The 24,179-nt window shown below is 47.8% G+C and overlaps 1 protein-coding gene across 1 annotated transcript; it reads left to right on the top strand.

Annotated features, from left to right (window-relative positions):
• The first annotated feature begins 1,531 nt into the window (after nucleotides 1-1,531).
• Nucleotides 1,532-23,584, top strand: Dnase1l3 (deoxyribonuclease 1 like 3). The gene is made up of 8 exons (XM_042680137.1): nucleotides 1,532-1,814; nucleotides 7,137-7,225; nucleotides 11,685-11,774; nucleotides 12,460-12,572; nucleotides 13,475-13,587; nucleotides 17,810-17,967; nucleotides 21,188-21,284; nucleotides 22,061-23,584. Exons 1-8 carry the CDS (start codon nucleotides 1,665-1,667, stop codon nucleotides 22,175-22,177), a joined length of 927 nt encoding a protein of 308 aa, XP_042536071.1. The 5' UTR covers nucleotides 1,532-1,664; the 3' UTR covers nucleotides 22,178-23,584.
• The last annotated feature ends 595 nt before the right edge of the window (nucleotides 23,585-24,179 follow it).

Here is a 24,179-nt window from a genome sequence, read left to right as displayed (position 1 = left end):
GGAACCCTGCCTGGAGCCAGTGGCTCACACCTGTAATCCTAGCTACTTAGGAGGCTGAGATCTGAGGATCATGGTTCAAAGCCAGCCTGGGCAGGAAAGTCCGTGAGAGTCTTATCTTCCAAAAAACCACCAGAAAACAGGAAGTGATGCTGTAGCTCAAGCGCTAGAGTGCTACCCTTGAGCTGAAGATCTGAGGGACAGAGTTGAAGCCCCTTAACTGACAAAATCTTAGGATCTCAGTTCATAGAGCCAGTCTGGGCAGGAAAGTCTATGAGACTCTTATTTCCAATTAACCACCAAAAAGCTGGAAGTGGAGCTATAACTCAAATGATAGAGCACTAGCCTTGAGCAACAAAGCTCAGAGACAGTGTACAGGCCATGAGTTTTGTTTTGTTTTTAAAAAGAACCCTGTTACCCTAGGGTCCTTAAAAATGTTCTAAAATTGTCCATAGATTTCAAGTAAAGGCATGAATCTAAATGGATCTATCTAACTGCACATTTTATGTTAGTTATAAGAACATCCACTTAATGGGCTGGAAAAATCTCTCTGGCATTGTAAGTTCATAAAATTCTAAACACAATACAGATTACATCTTTCATTACAAAAACAAGGTGTGGTGGTTGAGTCCCATAGGCATAGGTGCTACTTAATTCTGTCTTCCTCTAATTGGAAGACACTTCACCATCCTGCTAACTCTTCAGAGACCCAGTCAGGCTTGAGCTGAGAGATTCCCCTCAGGAAACCATGACCACTCACTGGGTCATCTCTACAATTCCTGGCTGCCTGGCCTGGATGCTAACTGCTGAGGATGTTCCTTGGTGATGTACGGAATTGTTGCCATGGCTACTGCCCCAACCCCATCATTCCCCATTGGTCCAAGGCTGGCTTTGAGGAACTCTCCAGGCCAAAGCCCACAGCGTATCCTGACATTTCCTGTTTCTCTTGCTTTACCGATCTGCAGATCTGTTCTCTCTCCCAAATCTCGAAAATCTTTCAATTCTTGCAAAACTTTCTTTTCCCGGGGTCATGGGAATCTTGCAGACATCAGAACCACAGGGCTTTCTACAGGGGCTGCTCTACAGGGCCAGACTAGCCGGCCACTGTGGCATTTAGTACAGTAAACTGGGCGCTGTAAAATGGGCTTTGATGATGTCATTCCAAAAAGTTAAATCTGATCTTAATTGATACCCATCCGGGTGTTTCCAGAATTACAGTGTGGGTGCACCCAGGGACAGCTGGCTATCCTATCCCAGTGATTTTGAGAAAACAAGAATTTTCTTTGCTTCCAGAGGACGGTAGGGGTCCCCTGCCACCCCAGGGGCCCTCTTGGAGAGGCGACTGGCCATTTCATCAGCTGTCAGACCACAGGAAAGGTGGCCAGAGGTCAGAGCAGCTGGTTCTTCTCGGATGTGAGTGGCTTTGCAGAGGCTGGTGTCTAAATTAGGCATGTCACTGTCCCTCACCAGAGTGACAAAAATAAGGACTCACTCCCAAGACCAGCGCAGTACCTTATTTCCTTGGGGATAGAACCCCCCCCCCCATGTTCGATCTTCAGTTCCTCAGAGAAGTGAAAGTAAGCAAGCCCAGAGGAATCCGGTCATTCCTGTTATCTGCTGCCTTTATAAGTCAGTGAGCCTCACCCAGCCCAAGCCAGGACGCCAGGATGTCTCCAAGGAGCCGGGCTTTCCCAGTGCTGCTGCTGCTGCTGCTGGCCCTCCAGAATGCCCTGGCTCTCAGGCTCTGCTCCTTCAATGTGAGGTCCTTTGGGGAAAGCAAGAAGGACAATGGCAAGGCCATGGATGTTATTGTGAAGGTGAGCCCCCCCGCTTGTTCCTGGACCCCTCTTACACCTTCCCCCTATCTGCAAGGCTCTGTGAGACTCAGGAATCATTTTTAAAAGTTTGTTCTTAAGGTGAAGGTAGCTGCTGGCTCAGAATGTGATCACATCGAGAATGGGAGCAATGACAAGGGTCAGTTTATGAGGGGGGAGGGAGTCCTGTCAGGTCTTACAGACAGGACTGACAATGCTCTTCCCCTTCATAGGCATAAGTACGTGTTGTAGGTTCTAGGTGGATGCTGGCTGTTTCTGATGGCTTTTGCTGCCTCTGAGTGCTCATGTCAGGTACTATGTCATCCGAGGAGCTGGGCAGGCAGAGATAGTGAAGAGGATGCTGGGTGAGCATCGGGGAGGCAAGCCCTTCCTCTCTTCTTCCTCCAGCACCAGGGCCATTCTTTCTCTGCACCTGGTGATGCTGTCCTTGAGTCATATGACCCGTGTCTGGGGACACTGTGATCGGGAGATGCGCTGTCCTTTTGATGCTGGGAAATAAAATCTCTCCCAGGACACTGGCCGGCTGGTCACCCTGTGTGAGATGGGGCTCTGGGTTCTGATCCATCCATCAGCTTTGAGGACCCGGGGTCCTTTTGGTCTGCCTGGTGGGACAAGGGCAGCAAGCCCTTGGGTGAGCCACGCCCCAGCAGAACCAGCCATGGGGAGATGGGACGCAGTGAGGGCCAGCCTGCGCTGGTCTTGCTGAGATGGGCTCTGGGTCACCCTGCCTGTTGGACAACACCTAAGGCCTCCAGATGTTGTCTTCCCAGGACAGCTGTGCCAAGTCTGTGGGAGCCACTATGTCATGGCTAAGAGGGAGCTGTGCCAGGCAAGGAAACTATGTCCCGAGTCCCCACCTCTTTCCTGGTTTATTTAACCCACGGAGCACCCACAGTCCCCAGGCGGGCTCTTTGTTCTCAGTGACTCCATTCCCCACTCAGCATGTCTGAGGACTGTGTCAGGACCGTGCCCCATGGCCTCAAAGCCTCAGGGACCATCTCCCGGCTCTGCCAGCAGCGCCAGTTCACACCACATGTCCAAGCGCCAGGCTTTCAACCCAGGCTGGCTTCTAAGGTCCATGGGCTGGGCACCTCTGGGAGGCCAGGGCCCCTACACACTGACTGAATAGTGGGGCTGGACAGCGTTCCCCCCTTTATAATGGAGAACACGGGCTCAGTGTAGCAGTGACAGGGGAAGAGTGGGTACCAAACCCAAGAACACAGGCCAGGTGCCTGCCTCACTGTCATTCCGGATTCATCACCGTGGGCACACCGCTGCCCTCAGGCCTCCTCAGGGAGGCTGGAGCAGGAGAAGGCTGCCTTTCCCACCGAGGTGCTCCATTCCTGCTAAGTGCCATTGTGGAAATGCCAAATCCTGCCCCGGTGAGTGGCCATGTTCTCACAGGAACACCACACAGTCACCGAGGGCACAGCTCATGCTCAGTGCTCCAGGGCCCTGGGGCTGGGGGTGGGGGGGAAGTAGGGGGGTGGAGCATGTGTGAGGCCCAGAGAGTTTCCATCCATGGTAGTCTTTATTTGGGGGGGATGCTTGGTCCTTAATAAACAGCACCCATGTTGAGCTTTACCAGCACTCCAAATAGTATGCTCATTTTAAGACTAAGTTACTTGGAACTCAGAGAAGTGGTTCGACAGCATGGAAGGGGCAGGGTGGAGACTCGGTACCATGGTCTTTTGTGGGTTTGTTGTTTTGATCGTGCTGAGGGTTGAACTCAGGGCCTTGCACTTGCTAGACAAGTAGGGTATCACTTGAGCCTTTTGGACTTGAGGTTATTTTTCCTCCTTATGCCTTCAGAGTATCTGAGATTATAGATATAGGCCACTGCACCTGGCTTGTTTGTTGTGATGGAATACTTTTTATTAGGCTGGCCTTGAACCTTAGATCTCTGCTCTCCAGGAGCTGGGATTATAGACATGAGGCACCATACCCATCCCAGGGTCTCCTGTCACATGCTCCCTGGTTAGAGGCACAAACTAGGGCTTCATTTGCCACCCTCTGCCCAAGAATTTTCTAGACCCAGCTAGTCTGTGTTCCCTTTTCCAGGCCTGTTCATGATACCCATCACCCAGATTCCATCAATTCTATGTGCAATGTGCACACAATGTGTACTGTACAATGTCATGTGCATAGTGCCTTAAACTTCCCCCTCCTTCCTATGAACATGCAGAAATTTGGCCTTAGGGAAATCTCAGGTTCAGGGCCTTCTGGGGGGGTGGGGGAGGGAGAAGTTCATCCTTGGATCCTCCTACCCAGGAGATGGAGCCAGGAGAAATATTTTTCCCTTGGTCATCTAGCCTGAAATTGCGACCAGAGAAAATGTGTAGCAAGGCTAGACTTGAAAACTGAATACTTCAGGACAGTGAAAGAAGAGTTCGCAACAGTATTCTGCTAGCGAAGCAAGGCTAAAACTGACTGATAAACATTACCACTGCTTACCGTGCCAGGGACTAGCTGAGATCAGTCCTTGGGATGCTGGCTATTTTCTAAATTCACAGGGAAGGCATCCGGGGGCTCATGAAGCTTGAGTGATCTCCTAAGGTCATGTGTTGATGAATGATAAAGTAAAGATGTGAACTCAAGGCCATGTGATTGAAAGCCAAGCACTGGTGGCTCATGCTATAATTCTAGCTACACCGGAGGCTCAGATCTGAGGATCTTGGTTGGAAGTCAGCCTGGGCAGAAAAGCCTATAAAACTCTTTTCTTCAATTAAGCACCAAAAAAGCCAGAAGTGATTGTGACTCAAATGGTAGAGGACTAATCTGGAGCATAAAAGCTCAGGGCCAGTGCCCAGGCCCTGAGTTCAGAACTAGGACTGGTACAAAAAAAGAAAAGAAAAAACAGAGCCCATCCTTAGGACCAATAGGCTTCTCATGATGATGCCACTTTGTAACTAAATAATCACAGGGCTGGGGGTGGTGAGGTTGCAGGTCCCCTGGGACTTTTCTAGTCCTCTCTGACTCTTCTGAATTTCTCAGATTCTCTACAATACCAATATTATTAGTGTGCATGTGTGTGTGTGTGTGTGTGTGTGTATACTGATACTGGGACAAACTCAGAGCTTCATACTCTTGCTTTAGTTTACCACTTGAGCCACACCTTTATTTCTGGCTTTTTGATATGGGCCTCAGAGATTTGTCTTCCAAGGCTGGCTTCGACCCTCAATCCTCAAATCTCAGCCTTCCGAGTGGCCAGCATGACAGGCATGAGCCACTGGCACCTGATTGCCAATATTATTTCATAATTAGAAACTAGCAACAAAACTCCTTTCAAGGTGCTGAGGATGGACCCCGGACCTCATGCCTGCAGCCCACCGCCCACTCTGAGCTACACTTTCAGCTCAACAAAATGACTTGTAAACACTCAAGCAGGAAAGTCATTCTCACACATTTCTTACAACGCCACAAGAATAAATTTGGTTCTAGCACAGTCCTTCCTCTCCCCCTGTGCCCTGGCACTTGTGCCAGATGCTGTGGCAGAAGTTGAGGATAAAGCTGTGGGAAATGTGAAGGCCTTGTATGTGCTGGGACACTGGATGGGAAAGCCAATGGATGGCTAGATGAGAGGGAGGAGGGATGCATGGGTGGATGAAGCTACCTGGCTAACGCCACGGGGATGGATGGCTGCCAATTGCATCCCCAGAATTCTGCCATTAGGAGCTTAAGCTATCGCTTATTACAGCACAGATTCTCTTGTGTAGGAATCATTCCTGTGTAGGAATTAGACCCGGGGCACGTGCAAGGGAAGTGAAAGCTAGAGACAGCTGGAGGCAGGCTCCCATGTGCTTGGTAAGCAAGAACAGGACAAGAAACAGGAAGCTGAGGCCCGGCTCGCTCACGGAAGTGAGCACGAACCCATCCTCTCGATGCATTTGGCACTAAGGTGCTGCCCTTTGGTGTTGGAGGAAGGGCAATCACAAGGTCATCTCGGTCTCCCTGGATGTTGAAAGTCTTGTTACTCCATGGTCCCTTAGTGTTCAGATTATTGACACCCTCTGGGCCTCAGATGAGTAAAGTACATAGCACAGATGGACCACATGATGTTTAGTTAGGAAAATCAGTAAGTCACTGGTAAAAGCAACTTCGTTGTTGTTGTTGAAGTTGGGGATCAAACCCAGGACATTCTGGCAACTGGACAAGTACTGTACCAATCTCTACCACTGAGCTAACCCCAGCCCTAAGAGCTATGTGCCAGGTACTTAGGTTTCACCTATAAGACAACTCATTTAATCCATGTTCAAATCTATAAGTACGGGCCATGTCCTAAGCAACTATGGCCAACACGTCCTTTCCCACAATTCTTTCCTCATCAATTACTTTTTTTCCTTTTAAAAACAGCATTCCAATTGCTTATAAAACCTTAATTTAAAAAGTGTAACTTTCTGCCAGGCCCTGGTGGCTCACCTAGTTCTACCACGCCTTGCTTCTTCCATTAAGATGGAATCTCCTGGGCTTTTTTCCCTAGGGTGGCCTGGAACCATGATCCGACTGATTTCAGCCTTCCAAGTACCTAGGATTACAAGTATGAACCACCAGTGCCCAGCTTCTGAGGAAGCTTCATAAAGCCCGAACTCAGGGTCTGAGTGTTGTCCCTGAGCTTTTTTCTTTTGCCCCTCAAGGCTGACATGCTACCACTCAAGTCACAATTCTACTTCCAGCTTTTTGCTGGTTCATTGGAGATCAGAGTCTCCTGAACTTTCCTGCCTAGCTTTGAGCCACAATCCTCAGATCTTAGCCTCCTGAGTAGCTAGGTTTACAGGCAGGAGCGAATGGTACCCAGCTATTATTACTTGTAGGACTGTTGAAATGAAGAGGCAGGATTTGCAGGACTGGATTCAAGATTGCTTGGGTTCAAATTCTGCCTTGGCTACTTTCTAGCTTCTGGGTGTCATGTAATGTACGTGATCTCTCCTGATCCTCAGCCTCCTTGTCTTTAAAATGGATACACACACAAAAAAATCAAATAAGAATGACAAAATGCATTGGCTATCTAATGCACACCTGTAATCCCAGCTACTTGAGAAGCTGAGGCAGGAAAACTACTTGAGCCCAGAAGTTCAAGGTCAGCTTGGGAAACAGAGCAAGACCCTGTCTCAAACCACAATGACAATAATTACATCAGACATAATTAAAACACCTACCACAGGGGGTCCTTCATCTAATTCAGGCAAGAAACTGAATTATTTTTCACAAGCATTTAGTGCCACACTCTAAACATCATAAATGCACAATAAAAGGTTTTGTGACCTTTGGTAAATGGCCTCAAACCCCTGGGAATTCTCTCTCCAGGTCATCAAGCGCTGTGACCTCATCCTCCTGATGGAGATCAAGGACAGCAGCAACAAGGTCTGCCCCATGCTGGTGGAGAGGCTGAACGGGTAAGGAGGGGCCCCAGAGGGTTGAAGGCCCAGATGAAGAGTACTGTAGAGCAAAGGCGAACAGAAGCCAGTGTGCGCGCCAGCAATAACCGCCACAGTCCTAGGAACTTTCCATGGGCTCGTTTAGTATGATATAGGAAAAGTTATATATATGTATGTATATATCTTATATGTATATAATACATAATAGATAATATACATAATATATAATTCCATATATATGGAAATATCTATGGAAATCTATGGCTGTGATATATCTAAAACAACAAATTCAGAAGTGTAAGTATAGCAATCTGTCTTAGTCACGAGGTTATGCTTCACACGCATTAAGAGTGTCCGTGTTTGGGTGAGCACAGAAGACTACTAGCGAGATCGGCTCCGAACTCATCGTGGTTCCCCGGGGATGAGACTGAAGAGCCGTCATGGAGAGAAGCAATGGGAGACATTTGCTTTTTAATGCTTTTGTATGAGTTGAGTATTTTACATCCAGTCCAAGATGATTTAAGAATGTAAACATCCATAAAAACAAGAAAGCAATGTCCTTAAATAGGTGACAGCTGTTGATACGGATAATTTCCATCTTTCTGCATGGGCAGCAGCCCCATGGCCTCCTCAGCTTTCCACACTGGGATAAACACCTGCAATAAACAGTTTCTGGGGAAGAAAGGTTTGGGCTCACGATCTGGGGGTTTCAGTCCATGGCCGGTTGGCCCATCACTTTGAGGCCAGTGGTAAAACTGTGTATTGTGGAAGCAGCGTGTGGCTAAGGAGGTAGGTGAGGATCTTGGCACCCACAAAGGAGAAAGAGGAGACCAAGATCCCAATTTCCTCTTCAAGGAACGTCCCCAGTGACCTCACTTCCTCCCACTAGACCCTCCACCACTTCCTTGGTCACCAGCCTGTAAAGCATAAGGCTTTTGGAGCACCCTCCAAAAGAGAGCAAAACTTGCATTGGTGCCTCCCACCACTGGGTGAGAATATTTGTGAGAGGATCAAGAGTCTGGGGAAAGAGAAGGAGGAAACACTAAGTAGCCCAAGTTGGTGTTGCCCTGACCTCCAGAGTGCTGGGCTTACAGATGGATGCCACCACACTTGGCAAAATATCTCCATGTGCCAGGCATCAGTAGCTCACGCCTGTAATCCTAGCTACTCAGGAGGCTGAGATCTGAGGATTGCAGTTCAAAGCCAGCCAGTGCAGGAAAGTCTAAGAGACTCTTATCTCCAACAAGCCACTCAGAAAACCAGAAGTGGCACTGTGGCTCAATTGGTAGAGCACTCGCCTTGGGCTGAAGCACTGAGGGATAGTGCCCAGGTCCAGAGTTTAAGCCCCAGAACTGACTAAATAAATAAATAAATAAAATCTCCATTTTAACAAGCTTCCCTGATGTGAAAGATTGAAGCAAGTGTTCAGCCACCAAGCTATACCTCCAGCTTGATGTGCTTTTAAAACTCCTATATAATGCTTATATTGTAGACAAATCATAAGATTAAGCAACAAGCTATAGTACATAATATAGAATATGTTTACTCAGTCACAATTCTTTTATTTAATTTAATTTTTTATTTTTTTATTGTGAAAATACTGTACAGAGGAGTTACAATTACATGGGCAAGATAATGAGTACATTTCTTATCAAGTATTGTAGCCTCCTCCTTTGTTTCCCCTTCCCATCCCTTCTCAACCTTCCCCCCCAATCCTCCCCGCCACTCAGTTACAATTCTGTGCATGTATGTTGATACCAGTGCTCAAACTCAGGAGATGGGCACTATCCCTTAGCTTTGTTGCTCAATGCTAGTGCTCTACCACTTGAGCCACAGTTCTACTTCTGGCTTTTTGGTTAATTGAAGATAACAGTCTTATGGACTTTCCTACTTGGGCTGGCTTTGAACCGCCATCCTCAGATCTTAGCTTCCTGCCTAGCTAGGATTACAAGCATGAGCCATGAGTGCCTCGCTCAATTATGTTTTTTTTTAAAGAATTTTGTTATTATAAAGGTGATGTACAAAAGGATTACAGTTACATAAGTGAGGTAAAGAGTACATTTCTTTTTGGACAATGTTACCCTTTTCATTTCTCTCTCTCTAATTTTAAGATTGTAAAAAGTCAAAGTTAATGCACCAAATGTGGGTGCATATCCCAGAGTACATACACATTTACAAGGAACTGAAGAGTGTTTTTTCTATGTTTTCCAATGAGAATGTTGTATCTTTCCTTTTTTTTACAGAGTATCTCAAACATACTTAGAAGCACAGAGAAGATTCTAATCTTTGGCAGTGACTAGCAGTAACAGCTGGCTATGGCTAGCTTTCTAGCGTTAGGAAAACTCACCTGGTTTCATCAGTGGATAAGCAGCTTGGGCTCCCTGGGCCTGGGAAGGGACAGCTGGGAAAGCTGGCACACAGTAGGCCTCTAGGGCCTCTCTGGGCCCCCATTTCTCATCTGGAAATAAAGGGTTGCACTTGAGCTATTGGATTTTGGTCTGGCCAGATTTCTGGGTCTGACCTTAGAAAGGTAGAAATGGAGGGAGTAGAGATGTGTGAATTGAACCACCTGGGTCTGGATCTTGGATTTCTTTGTGCCTCAATGTCCCCATGTGTAAAGTGGAGATAATGTAGTAGCATCTTTCTGGGCTTCCAGGAAAATTAAGTGAACCCCTGCCCAGAAGCATGAACCAAGCCTGGTGGGTGGCCATGGATCAGGCTTGCTAGTGGTACCTCTAGCGACTGGAATGGCAGTTGATGGTCTGGGGACGATAAATGCCTCAGCTAAACTCCAGGCCAGGCATCCTGCTGATCAGTTTACATGTCTGGAACATTTACTCCCCAACAAAAGCTGAGGGGCAGATTCTGGGGGAACTGAGGCCCAGAGAGGAAGGATCTGCCCAAACAATCCAGCCAGGCTTACCTTTGGACCTACATCTCAGTTGACTCCAAGCCAGTTCTCTCTTCCAGCCTCTCCTGGAGTGTCCCCCTTTACTTTCCAGGAGTGTGGGGGGCTGAGGGGACAGGTGGGCTCCAGCCTCCATGGTCAATACGAGGTGTGCTCCCCAACCTTCCCAGACTCTTCTGAGGACTCCGGGTAGAGCTCGAACTCAGGCCTGCGCTCTGCCACTGAGCCATCCCTCTCCAACCTCCCCCCTCCACCCCTGCTGTCTTGTCCATCCCTAGGCAGGACATTTTCCAGCGGTCACCCCAAGCCCTGGGCCAATTTAGGCCCCACACACTAGTTCAGCAGGACCTCTTACCTTCACTCCCGGGGGCCCATGGTATTTGAAGTCTCAAGAACTTCTGTAGAGTCTAAGTTGATCTCGAACCCCACTTCCCTTCCTTTCCCACTGTCCTTTAGGCTGCTTTGGTCATGCCCCAGATCCTTCTCCAGCAAATGTTAGGAATCAGGTCTCGCTCTGATGGAGGAGGGCTGGAAGAAGGTTTGGCGCAAGTGCAGTTTTCCCTCATGGAGGGAAGGGGCGGGGCCCAGGCCCCTTTAAGGCTGAATCTCTAGTCCCTGGCCTATCAACAATATTGACTGGAAATCCTAGTTGCTAGTGTCAGGAATATAAGAAATTCTCTTGGAGGAGAACATGCTCTTCCATCTGGTAAATGCTCAAGAGGGGCAGAAAGACAAGGCGGCCTCTTAAGGTTGACTCTTCCAGGAAGCTTGAACTACAACTCTGGTGAGGGCCAGAGAAGGGGTTTCTGAGTCTGCCTTAATTGTCAAAAGGTTCCATGGTTCCCATAGCAGCAGGCCAAAGCTTGTAGGGTTTGGGATAGCTTTGTAGGGTTCCAATAGCAGCTCTCTACTTTTTAAGTATATGTGTGTAGTTATAGTGCTAGTACCAGAGCTTGGGGCCTCATTCTCTTACTCAACTTTTTCACTCAAGACTGGCCCTCTACTGTTTGAGCTGTACTTCCTGTCTTGCATTTTTCTGATTATTTGGAGATGAAGTCTCAAGGACTTTTCTACCCAGGCTGACTTCAAACCATAATCCTCTTGTGATTAGCCTCTTGAGTAGGTAGGATTACAGGTGTGAGTCCCTAGCCCTTGGCTTCCAGTTTTTACTCTCAAATGTTAAAAGGGTTTAAAATTGCACCCAGTTTTATAGAACTAAAGGTTGGCATGGTGGTGCACACCAGTAATCCCAGCACTGGGGAGGCTACAGCAGGAGCATTATAAATTGGAGGTCAGCCTGGGCTACATAGTAAAATCTTGCTTCAGTGAAGGTGGGGGTGGGGAGGGAGAGAGGAAAGGAGAAAAGGTGAGAAGGAAAGAGGGCCAGTCCACCAAAGACTGACGATCTTGGCAGACATCTTAGTTCCTTGCCATGATGGCTGGAACGAAGGCAGAATGAGTGGAAAGATCCACATGATGCCATGGGAGCAGGAAAACGATGGGAGAGAGGGGACAGATGTAGCTCAGCAGGTTGATTGTTTAAGACACAATGTATATTATGTTTTCTAGAAATTCAAGGAGAGGCATTACATACAACTATGTGATTAGCTCCCGACTTGGAAGAAACACTTACAAAGAACAGTATGCCTTTCTCTACAAGTGAGTATAACCCGCTGGGGCACCGACACCTGATAGCAAGTTAAAATATACTTCCATTCTTCAAAAACAGGGTCTGGTCTCTAACCAGGTCTCTATCAGCCAAAACAATTGCAGTTAAAATTGGGCCTGATGCAGTCTTAATCTTCAAACTGAAAAACTCCAACCACTTCCTCACATCTGCTTTTTGCCAGAGTCAGGAGTTGTTGGGTTTTTTTTTTTACCCTTCATTGTCATGCCCTGCATAATTTTCTCTCCCTCTCTTCCCCCCCCTCCCATCCCCACTCTAAATGTTGGTATTGGGCTTGAATTCAGGACTTGGGTGCTATCCCTTAGCTTTTTTGGTCAGAGCTGGCTTTCTACCTCTTGAACCACAGCTCCACTTCTACTTTTTGGTGATTCATTAGAGATAAAGAGTCTCATGGACTTTCCTGCCCCAGCTGTCTCTGAACTTGATCCTCAGATCTCAGCCTCCTGAGTAGTTGGGATTACAGGAATGAGCCACAAGCACCTGGCTCACAATTCCCTCTTGAACTTCCTAGTCCTGAAAGGTTCTGGCTGTGTAGAGCAGTTGACTCAGCCTTGATTGCCAGGCTAAAGTCCCTGTCTGCACTAGAGTCAGAGCACCCTGGGAATCCAGTAAGAAATCTGGGGCTCAGCAAAGAGGACTTCCTTTATTCTCTTCTAGGGAAAAGCTGGTGACGGTGAAGGACAAGTACCTCTACCATGACTACCAGGATGGAGACGCAGATGTGTTTTCCAGGGAGCCCTTTGTGGTTTGGTTCCAGTCCCCACACACTGGTGAGAACTGCAGGACGCCCTTGCCTTGCCCCAGCCACCCGAGAACAGGCAGCAGTGATATGCGCAGGCGCAGTGGTTTTAGGGTTCCTTCCATGTCTCTGGGGACGCACGAAGCACCAGGTGACCCAGGTGCTTCTTCTCATTCTAGAGAGGAGAAGATGTAGTACTTCTTCCTTCCTTCCTTCTCCTCCTCCTCCTCCTCTCCCACCTCCCTCCTCCTCCTTGCTATTTTTTTTTTTTTGGAACTAGTCCTTGAACTCAGGGCCTGGGCACTGTCCTTGAGTATTTTTGTTTTTTTGCTCAAGGCTAGCTCTCCCCTAATTTCAGCCACAGCTCCACTTCTAGGTTTTTGTTTTGTTTTGTTTTTAGGTGGTTAATTTGTGATAAGAGTTTCATGGCCTGTCCTGCCCCGGGCTGGCTTTGAACTGCAATCCTCAGATCTCAACCTCTTGAGTAGCTAGGATGACACACATGAGCCATCAGCACCTGGCTTAGATTTCTTAGTTTTAAGACTACTATTTTTGTTTGTCAGTAAAGAAGAAGAAAAGTAAACAGAAGAAATATACAGACTGCAAGACAGACAGACAGACACACACACACACCACAGAATGGAACAGCCACACACACACACACACACACACACACAGAATGGAACAGCCACCGTGCCAGCCAGGAACACACTGGAACCAGCTTTCTCTTAGCCATGCAGGGCAAGTGGGAGAAGCAGGCTTACAGACCTTAAGATCACTACAGTCTCAGCCACTGCTGGACCCTGGGAACCAGGGAATCACAGGACGCAGGCCCCACCTGCTAGAAGGGAGAGCCAGTTTCCCTGGTGTTCGGGGAGGGGTGTCAGAAGTCTACCAGAGGAAGGAGTGACCACCTTCCTGTCCTGTCCTCAGCTGTTAAGGACTTTGTGATCGTTCCCCTGCACTCTACCCCGGATACATCTGTGAAAGAGATCGACGAGCTGGCTGATGTCCACACCGATGTGCAGCGCCGGTGGGAGACACAGGTGAGGACTTGCATGTGGTCTGTTTCCTGTGGGGCAGAAACTGGTCCTGGAGGAAGAGAAGGTGGGGGTGGGGCAGGCCACCACCACGTCTCAGACTTATCTTAGGTCTTCTCCTCAGTCTTAAACATCCTTTGTGCCAAATCTGCCTGGACCACCCTGGTGGCCTTCAGAATTCATAGTTTGGCCCATTTATAATGGATAGCAATATTGTTGAGTGAGGAGCTGGCACTGGGCCCGGTGCCCAGCAATCCCACAGATGGCTTCTTTCATCAGATCCATTTTGCAGCTGAGAAGAATGAGGCCTAGATCTTTGGTAGGTTTTCTTTTTGGTGGTACCAAGGCTTGAACTCAAGGCATCGACCTTGTGCTGGGCCACTTGTGCCATACCTCGCAGCCCTTAAGAGTAAGGCTCAAGCAGGGAGCTGGTAGTTTACGCCTGTAATCCTAGCTACTCAGGAAGCTGAGATCTGAGGATTGCAGTTCAAAGCCAGCTTGGGCAGGAAAATCCATGAGACTCTCATCTCCAGTTAACCACCAGAAAACGGGAAATAGAGTTGTGGTAGAGAGCCAGCCTTGAACTGAAAAGTTGAGGGATGGTGCCCAGGCCCTGAGTTCAAGCCCCAGGACAGACAATTAAAGTGAGACACAGAGAAGCTAGGAATGTTTCAATGGCAAGTGATGGGATCTTAGTGGAAAAGAGGAACAGTTGTTCCCCTACCCTCTCCACTATTTCCTCCTACAGAAGACAGGGCCAGCCCCATCAGTGAGGGTGAGGCGGTGAGGGAATCTGAGAAAGCTCCTAACAGCTACGGGAAGTGCTCCAGAGAGCTGGCCTTCCAATTTCCCCTTTTCTCCTTTTGGGATGTGATTTTCATGCTCCTTGCCCTCCTCCCCAGTTCCGCTACTTGAGGTACAGAATGAGTCAAGGGTAAATATGTTGATCAGAGCTGGGGTACTAAGGAAATGAGGGGTGAGCTGGGCGCTGGTGGCTCACCCCTGTAATCCTAGCTACTCAGGAGGCTGAGATCTGAGGATCGCGGTTCAAAGCCAGCCCGGGCAGGAGAGACCGTGAGACTCCTATCTCCAATAAACCACCAGAAAACCGGAAGTGGCGCTGTAGCTCAAGTGGTAGAGCGCTCGCTTTGAGCTGAAGAGCTGAGGGACAGCGCCCAGGCCCAGAGTTCAAGCCCCGACAAAAAAAAAAAAAAATAGGCTAAGGAAATGAGGGGTGCATTTCATTGCTTCTTTGTGAGTAGCAGGACAAGAGAAAGACTCATTCATTCAAAACATTTGCAAAATCATTCATTCAAGCATCCACTGAGCATTGGGACTAGTGCCTGAACTTAGAGGTCTCACACTCATTGGTTTTCTTGCTCATGGCTAGTACTCTACCACTTGAGCCACACCTCCAAGCTTCGTTTTCTCTTGGTTAATTGGAGATGGAGTCTCGCAGACTTTTCTGCCTGAGCCAGCTTCGAATCTCAGTCCTCCAGGTCTCAGCCTTCTGAGTAGCTTGAGCTACGGGTGCCAGCTGGGGTTTGACTCTTGATCTAATAATACAGCATTGAACAGTCCACTTAATCTCCCTATCCTGTTTCTACAGAGTTTAATGGTGCCTTCTATCACCTAGCGTTTAATGTTGTGAGACACAGATTCATCTTTACCAAACATTTCATGCTGGCCGGAACACGTGCAGCCTTACCAGAGCGTGCCTGTATTAGCACAAGTCTGGTGTTGTCAGGTTAAGGTGACATCCTGTTGTTCTTGGCTGTGTCCATTTATCTCAGGGGATCACAGAGGTCAGGGTGCAGTATTCTTGAAGAAATCTTAAAGTCAGCAACCACTCCCACATGATGGCATAAACAAGGAAATCTAACACTTCCCCTCCATTGTTAAACAGGAAAATTCTGGTCCAAGGGCCCTGTGGGGGAGGGGAGTTCTTCCAAAACAGAAAATGTCTGTTAGTGGTCTGGGAAGGTAATGGCTCCAGTGCCCTGTGGCTCCTCTCTCCCCCGAGGATTCTCCCCGCTTCCTCCAAAGAATATATTCCTAAACCTCAAAACAATTAGACATCCAGGTATCAGTGTCTCAAGCCTGTAATTCTATCTACTCAGGAGGCTGAGACTTGGAGGATCAAGGTTCAGAGCCAGTCCAGGCAGAAAATTCCAAAAGGCTCTATCCCTAAATAACCAGCAAAATACTAGACTGGAGGTATGGTTCAAGTGGTATAGTACCAGCCAAGCAAGAACATAAGGCCCAGAGTTCAAGTCCTGGTACACACACACACACATAGACACGCAGACACAGACACACATACAGAAAATGAGTAAGGGAGAGAAAGAGAGCAGTGCTGATTCATTTATATGTGTATAAACCCTGCAGTACTTCTAGCCAGAGACAAAAGATGTGAAGGAAGCTCTAAGCTGTATTTCTGGGCCCCACCCACAAGCCTGCACTGAGCCGTAGAACTGTAGACAGGTGACTAAGACCAGGAGGGCTCCGTGAAGCAACAGCGCCTCTACACACGTCTGTACTCACTACCAGAACTCTCACTCAGTTTAAACTGTGGCCTCTTCTTTTAAAAGGGAGACTAAGGCAGATTCTCAGATTGATTTGCGAGGGCTGTCATACTGAAAGGCTACACGAATGAAAAACACAAAGTTGTTTCCTCACAGTTCTAGAGACTCCAAGTGCAAGATCCATGTGTATGAACGCGATTGCTTCCCTCTGGGTCTCTTGGTCTTGTGGATGACCATCTTCTTCCACATCCCTGTCTCTCTGTTCTAATCTCTACTCCATTTCATTCCGTTTCCTCCCATCCCCTTCTCCCCCCTTCTCCTTACTCTCTCTCCTTGATTCTTCTTTCCCTCTCTTCTACCTCTCTCCCTTCTTTCCTCCCTCTCTCCTTACCTTCCTCCCTCCCTCCTCTCCTCCCTCCCCCTCCTCTTCTTCTTTCTCTCCTCCCTTTCTAATGTGGCCTTGGATATCAAATCTGAGGTCTTCAGATGGAATGTGCTTGGCTGGGTGAGGATGGCTCACAACTGTAATCCTAACTACTCAGGAGGCTGAGATCTGAGGGTTGCAGTTCAAAGCCAGCCCTGGCAAAGAGCCCCCATGAGACTCTTACCTTCAATTAATCACAGAAAAAGCCAGAAGTGGAGCTATGGCTCAAGTGGTAGAGTGTGAACCTTGAGCAAAAGGAGCTAAGGGACAGTGCCCAGGCTCAAAATTCAAGCCTCACTACTGCCCCCCACTCCCACCCTCCTACCCCCTCCCCCACCCCCGCCACTCACACACAAAAGGAATGTAGCCAAGCACCAGTGGATCATGCCTGTAATCCTAGCTACTCAGGAGGCTGAGATCTGAGGATCACAGTTCAAAGCCAGCCCACGCAGGAACATCCATGAGACTCTTATCTCCAAAAACCACCAGAAAACTGGACATGGTGCTGTGGTTCAGTGGTAGAGCACTTGCCTTGAGTTGAAGAGTGCAGGGACAGTGCCCAGGCCCAGAGTTCAAGACCCACAACTGACCAAAAAAAAAAAAAAGTGCACTTCCCAGAGCCCCTCTTCTTTTTTAAAAATTAAAAATGCAATCTACATGTGCATCTGATCATATAAAATACTATTTATCAAAATGAACTCCAGGAAATGGAAACAAAAGGTTTTTTCTTTGTTACTGTTTTTGTTTTTGTCTTGTTTGTTCATTTATCTGTCTTTGGGAGGGTAATTGGGGCTCAGAAATGGAGGGTTCATCAAATACAGCAGACAGATACACTGGACACTAGGTGGAAAATGAACTATACAACTTGTAGGTGGAGACAGAAGGAAAAATGAGAGAGTGTGAGGGAAAAGATGAATTGTTCCCCCCCCCAAAATGTACTCTTTACCTGACTTATATAACTGTAACCCCTTTATAATAACAATTAATTTTTTAAAATAAAGCATTGGGGGGAAAAAAGAGAGGAAAAAACACAATATGATTGGATTAGGGCCTAGCCACCTGACTTTATTTTACTTAATTACTGCTTTAAGAACCTATTTCCAACTACAGTCACATTCTAGGGTTCTGGAGAACTTATGGATTGGAGGGGGCACAGTGATGGTAGAGCATCCCCCCTTTCCCTGGATGTGGGGGACACTTATTGCTAGCAGCTCAAGCAGAAGCTCATGTAGCAGCACCCACCAGTGGATCGCTGACAGTTCCAACATCTGCCTTCCAGAATTTCATTTTCATGGGTGACTTCAATGCTGGCTGCAGCTACGTCCCCAAAAAGGCTTGGAAGAACATTCGCCTGAGAACTGACCCCAGGTTTGTTTGGCTGATTGGAGACCAAGAAGACACCACAGTCAAGAAGAGCACCAACTGTGCCTACGACAGGTAGGTGGAAGACCCCTGCGGGGGGGGGTGAGGGGGGAACCTGCTGCTAGTGGAGGGGGGGAGGGGTGCATGGTAGAAAAGCCAGCTCACCCTCCAGGTGGCTCAGTGCATCCATTGATGGTTACTTGCTCCTTCATCAAGGGAAAGTACCGATGGTTCACCCATCCCCTTCAAGGGACGGCATACTATGATGGAGAGTGTGCCATTAGAAGCATTACTGAGATGAGCATCTTTCTTACTTGGGTGTTTTGTGGGTTTCCTTAGGGGACCACTTAAAAAGTGACAGCAGTCAAGCTAGAGTACTCATACTCCTAAGACTTCTGCTATAGGACCCTATGTGCAAATGCATTCTTTATGTCATAGCTTTCATTGTACTTTAAATGTCTACTCATGCCTATAATCATAACTACTCCTGAGGCTGAGATCTGAGGATTGAGGTTAAAAGCTAGCCTGTCAGGCACTGATGGCTCCTGCCTGTAATCCTAGCTACTCAGCAGGCTGAGATCTGAGGATCACAGTTCGAAGCCAGTCCAGTTAGGAAAGTCCAAGAGACTCTTATCTCCAATAAACTACTCAGAAAAAGCCAGAAGTGGTGCTATGGCTCAAGTGGTAGAGCACTAGCCTTGAGCAAAACAGCTTAGGCATAGCGCCCAGACCCTGAGTTCAAGCTGCAGGACCAGCACAAAAAAAACTAAAACGTCTGCTGTGGGGTTTTCAAGTACTTTCATCTTGAGCAAGGAGGGAAATGGAAGTTTCAGAAACATGTGATCACCAAGGGTGTCAACGATTGTCCCTGCAGGCAGGGAACCCCCTGGGAGCCTGGTCCCAGGGTGGGGACCGTGGGAGCTCAGCAGGCTGCTCTCCTCCCAGGCCCGCAGTGTGGCTTCCTTATTCCTCTTTGGGGACTTAGGGGCTGGAGTTTCCTTTTCAGTTGCTTTCACTCCAGCCTTTGAAAGAGGAAACTAGGGTGATAATTGACGAACCAGAACCTGGGGTCCCTACATCGTGTGTGTGTGTGTGTGTGTGTGTGTGTGTGTGTGTGTGTGTGTGTGTGTGTGTGTGTGTGTGTGTGTGTGTGTGTGTGTGTGTGTGTGTGTGTGTGTGTGTGTGTGTGTGTGTGTGTATGCGCGCACTGGGACTGGGGCTTGAACTCAGGCCTGGGCACTGTCCTTTTTACTCACGGCTAGAGCTCTCCCACGTGAGCTACACCTTCACTTCCAGCTTTTTGCTGATTAGAGATAAGAGTCTCATGGACTTTTCTGTCCAGGCTGGCTTTGATCCCTGATGCTCAGCTCTCAGCCTCCTGAGTAACTAGGATTATAGGCATGAGCCATCCATCTCATTCTGAAGGGTTTTGAGCCAAACTTAGAGGGAATGTCACTTGCAATCTTACCCAGGCCAGGTGTGCGACCTTGGACAGGTCACTGGCCTGACCGCACTGTTCTCTCTGGCCTTTGAGATCCGACAGAGCAGGCAGTCACTAGGAGAGGGAGCCATGCAGTCCAGATGGGCTGGCAAAGTCAGTGAGAAAGAGGTTTCTTAAAGAAACCTGATTTTATACACATTTGCCGAAGGATGGTGGAATTGAATAGGATCTTTTAAAAGACTCCCTTCTTATTTGATGCTTTAAATGTTCTGGTTTCCATAACAACATGTATAACTTTTTTTCTGGTTTACAAATAAGGTTGTAAAATTAGATTTGGTCTTTGTTCTGGGTTCATATATTTATAGAATACCTCTGTGCCAAGCGCTGCTGGGATGCATAAAGATCACAGAGACTCGCCTTGTATGCCTTGGCTCAGCTTGTGCAAACCTAATCCACACAGCTGACCGGTACACAGAGACAGCAGAGCTCTGAAACAGAACAGTACCTGTGTGGCTCTTTGCTCTCTGAGTCTGAAAAATTGCCTTTCATAAAGAGTTTATGTTTTTGAGTTGAATAAAAATAAAAACAAAACCAATTTTTTAAAAAGCTGGGCACTGGTAGCTCATGCCTGTAATCCTAACTACTCAGGAGGCTAAGAGCTGAGGATCGCAGTTCAAAGCAGCCTGATGAAGAAAATCTGCCAGACTCCTATCTCCAATTACCCACCAGAAAAACCGGAAGTGAAGCTATGGCTCAAAGTGGTAGAGTGCTAGTTTTGAGCTCAGGGACAGTGCCCAGGCCCTGAGTTCAAGTTCTATGGCTGACAAAAAACAAAAACAACCAAGATGTGGTTTTAACAAACTCAGAAAGCCAGCCACCAGTCTGAATTTGAATAGATGAGCAGCTAGGCAGGGAGGGCAGTCTGCCTCACTTCCTGCTCAGGCAGAGGTCAGGACCACATAGGCTACACCTGCCCCACCCACTGGACCCCATTTCCAACACTCAGTAGACTGCTGCATTCCTCCGGGGTGTCACCCTGCGCAGACCCTGCTTTGTGGGGTTTCTCCATGTGTTCCTACAAATCCATCCATGTGAAAGAAAGTGATTTTAAGAAAATATCCTAATACCACAGGTATTTAAAACTGCCATTTAAAACTGCCCAGTGTTAAATTCTGCCTTAATTTTCTTGCCTACAAAATATTGGAAGTGGTGACTTGCAGGAAGTAGGAAAGATAAGCTAGCATCTCCAATCCAAGCAGGAAGCACAGACAAGAATCAAAAGAGCAGTGATCATCTTCGTATCTACTCCATTGCTGCTTGGGGTTGTGTGCTTGTAGAAAACCTGTCCTTCAGAGGCTGAACAATGCAGCAGTGGTCCGCACTAGACACTGTGTGGAAAATGAACTACACAACTTGTGGGTGGGGATGAGAGGGAAAAACTGAGAGCAAAGGAAAGAATGACATCGTCCAAAAAGAAATGTACTCTTGACTTGACTTATATAATTGTAACCCACAGTACATCACCTTTATAATAACAATAAAAAATTAAATATTAAGAAAACCAGGATGCTTTTGGAGGTATAGGCACTGTCCTCTAGAGTCACAACCTAAAGCTGGGTGTGGACTTGGAGTGCCACACAAAAGGGCCAGGATGCTGTTAGTTGCAGCACACACACACACACACACACACACACACACACACACACACATACACACACATACACATACACACACATACACACACACACACACACACACACACACACGCACACACACACACACACATACACACACACACGTTTGACCTTGGAAACCCACAGTGTGGATTCACAGGTTTGTCTTCCTGTGATCCAGGATCGTGCTTCGAGGCCGAGACATTGTTGACTCTGTGGTTCCCAACTCAAATGGTGTCTTTGACTTCCAAAAAGCTTACGGATTGTCTGAAGAGGAGGTAAGGCAGTCACCTTATCTTTCTTCCCTTTTCCTTCTCTCTTCCCGCCCTCCCACCTTCCCTCCCCTCCTTCTTTCCTTCCTTCCTTCCTTCCTTCCTTTCTTCCTTCTTTCCCTCCCTCCCTCCTTCCCTCCCTCCTTCCTTCCTTCCTTGCTTCTTTCCTTCCTTCCTTCCTTCCTTCCTTCCTTCCTTCCTTCCTTCCTTCCTTCCTTCCTTCCTTCCTTCCTTCCTTCCTTCCTTCCTTCCCTTCCTCCCCTTTTCTTTTTCTTTCTTTCTGTACTAGGGATTGGACTCAGGGCCTCTTACTCTTGCTTGGCTTTTTTGCTCAAGATGGTACTCTACCACTTGAGCCATATCTCTACTTCTGGGTTTTGCTGGCTAATTGAGATAAGAACCATATGGACTTTTGTGCATAGGCTGGCTTCAAACCTTGGTGCTCAGACCTCAGCCTTCTGAGTACTAGGATTCTAGGCATAAGCCACCAGTACCCAGCCAGGCACCTTGCCTTCCATGCTACCATCTTGGAAAGGTAGGCGGGTGTTACTTTCTGAGTTCACCATGGAAGACACCACACTGAGCCACTGAACCTTGATTTTGATAACCTGCTAATGTTCCTGACCAAGGAACCAAGTGGGATCAAGGATGATGCTCACTGGTTGGCTGGGTGATATCATGCATTCACCTTCCCTTTATTTCTGAATTTGCTCATTCCTAAACTGATAGCTTGTCCCGGGCATCTCCTGGCCTCTGAATCTACCTACCTTTTCTCCTTTCAGGCTCTGGAAGTTAGCGACCATTTTCCAGTTGAATTCCGACTACAGTCTTCAAGGGCCTTCACCAACAGCAAAAAGTCTGTTCCTTTGAAGAAGAGAAGAAAGGGGAATCTCTCCTAGATCCAAGGGCAGCTTTGCTAACCATTTCTTGCCTCTCAATAAATGGCTGTAACAGGTATGAACTTCTCCTTGCATGCTCGGGAAATATAACTGGTCCAAATGCTTTCAATTTCCACTTGCATCAAATCTGCCTTGAGCCAAATCAGGAAGAAAAATCTTCTGTTATCCCTCCATGGCCCTGACGCCTGGAGCTAGAGCTGCCGCCACCATCACCACTGGTCCTCACTCCATCCTGCCACGTGGGAGATTGCAGGAGCACGATTATCGGCTGTCAATCTTCACAAGGAAATACTGTTTCTGGGAAATGAGCAGGAACAGCAAGACCCCCCGTAACACTTCATGACTTGAACAATTTCCTGTTCTACGATTGCCCCTCCATGTCTGGAGTCAAGCTACCCTAGGCTCTCACAGGGGTGAAGAATGAAGATGAAGGCATCTTTCCCCTGGTTTCCCTGCCTGGGATCCTCCTCCTCCAGTGCAGCCGGCACAGTCACCACAGTGCTGTACCATTCCTCATTTGCACCCCCTGCCCATAAACTCTCAGGTCCCTCTTCCCTGGGCAGAGTGAGCTCAATCTTTGCCTAACCACCAAAGTATCGATTACCTGGCATGCATCTTGCATTGTTCCCAGCAGGATGGCTCTTCCCTGCTCATTCGTGTCCATCCTCTCTTCAAGTCTTGACTCTACTCTGTGTGTTCTACACTACCTCAGAGCCTCAGCTGCTTAGGTGCTCCCACCCCCAGTCCCATGCCTCCCTTATAACATTTACTAACCTGCATTTGTCACCAGGAATCCTGAGGGGGTCCTGGGAGGTCAAAGGTCCCTCTGGCTAACTGGAAAGCAAGGATTAAAAGAAACACCCTTTCCTGTAGTCCAGCACCATGGCACCATTTTTTCTGTATTCAAGGTGCCCATTTCTATGGAGCTTGTGCTTGCTCGCTCTCCCTCTCTCCCTCCCCACCCCCTCTCTCTGTCTTTCTTCCTCAAATTTGAACTCAGGGCCTCATGCGTCCTCGGCAGGTATGTTACTACTTGTCCCATACTCCCAGCCCCTATTTTGTAGCTCTTGCTCTCTTCTTCTGATGCTCTCCCCTCATTCAAATAGTACATGAATATGTCTCAGTGCACACGCAGTGCTGAAGAAGGAAGAGAAGACAGGATGGCCACGCTGGGCCCAGCCCCTAGTTTGTCTGAGAAGCAGCCCCTCTGCTTCCTCCAAGGGAGCCTGCATAAATGAGCGCCATGTGTAACCTTAAAAAATACAGAGTGTGGCATACCACAAGCACGTTCTGAGACTTTCTTTTTTCCCCTAAACATTGCAGCACTGAAACTAACATCTGTGTGTCAGTCAGCTTTCTGCACTGGGACAAATACCTGAGGTAATCTAGTTAAAAGGAAGAAAGGTTTCATTTAGCTCATGGGGCCAGTTGGCCCCACTGCTTTATGGGCCAATCGTGAGGCAGAATGTCATGATGCAGAGTGGGTGCTGGAGCAGGCCCTGTTCACCTCACCAACCTGGGAAGCAGAGACAGACCAGCCGCGATTAGGCCACACCTCCTGTGGGGGGCTTCCTCTAGCTAGGCCCCATCTCTTAATTCCACATCCTTCCAATTCCAGCATGGGCTGAGGGTCGTTTGTTTTTTTTTCCTTTTTTTCTTTTTTTAACTCAGAGACTGGTTTTGAATCGAGATTCTGAGAACTCAGTCTCCTAAGTAGCCAGGATTATAGGCCTGACACACCAGTGCCTGGTTTATTTCTGTTTTCCAGTTCTCTCCTGAGATTCTCTCCTGAGCAGATAGCAAAGCCCCTCTGTCAGCTCTCCTCTGAGGCTGGATGGACTCTTGGTTCCAGGTTCCATTCCACAAGGCTTCAAAGGGTCAAGCCAGCTATTCACAGATGGGCTTTTTCCTAGCCAGAAAAGATTATTCTTGTACTCCTGAGCTTTATTAAAACCTCCATCAACTGATATGTCTGAGTCAAACTGCTGGCCACTGGCCTCTA

Source organism: Dipodomys spectabilis, unplaced genomic scaffold (assembly GCF_019054845.1).
Source record: "Dipodomys spectabilis isolate Male_0828 unplaced genomic scaffold, ASM1905484v1 ptg000054l, whole genome shotgun sequence".
Taxonomy (NCBI): domain Eukaryota; kingdom Metazoa; phylum Chordata; class Mammalia; order Rodentia; family Heteromyidae; genus Dipodomys; species Dipodomys spectabilis.
This window is presented reverse-complemented; position numbering and strand designations above follow the sequence as displayed.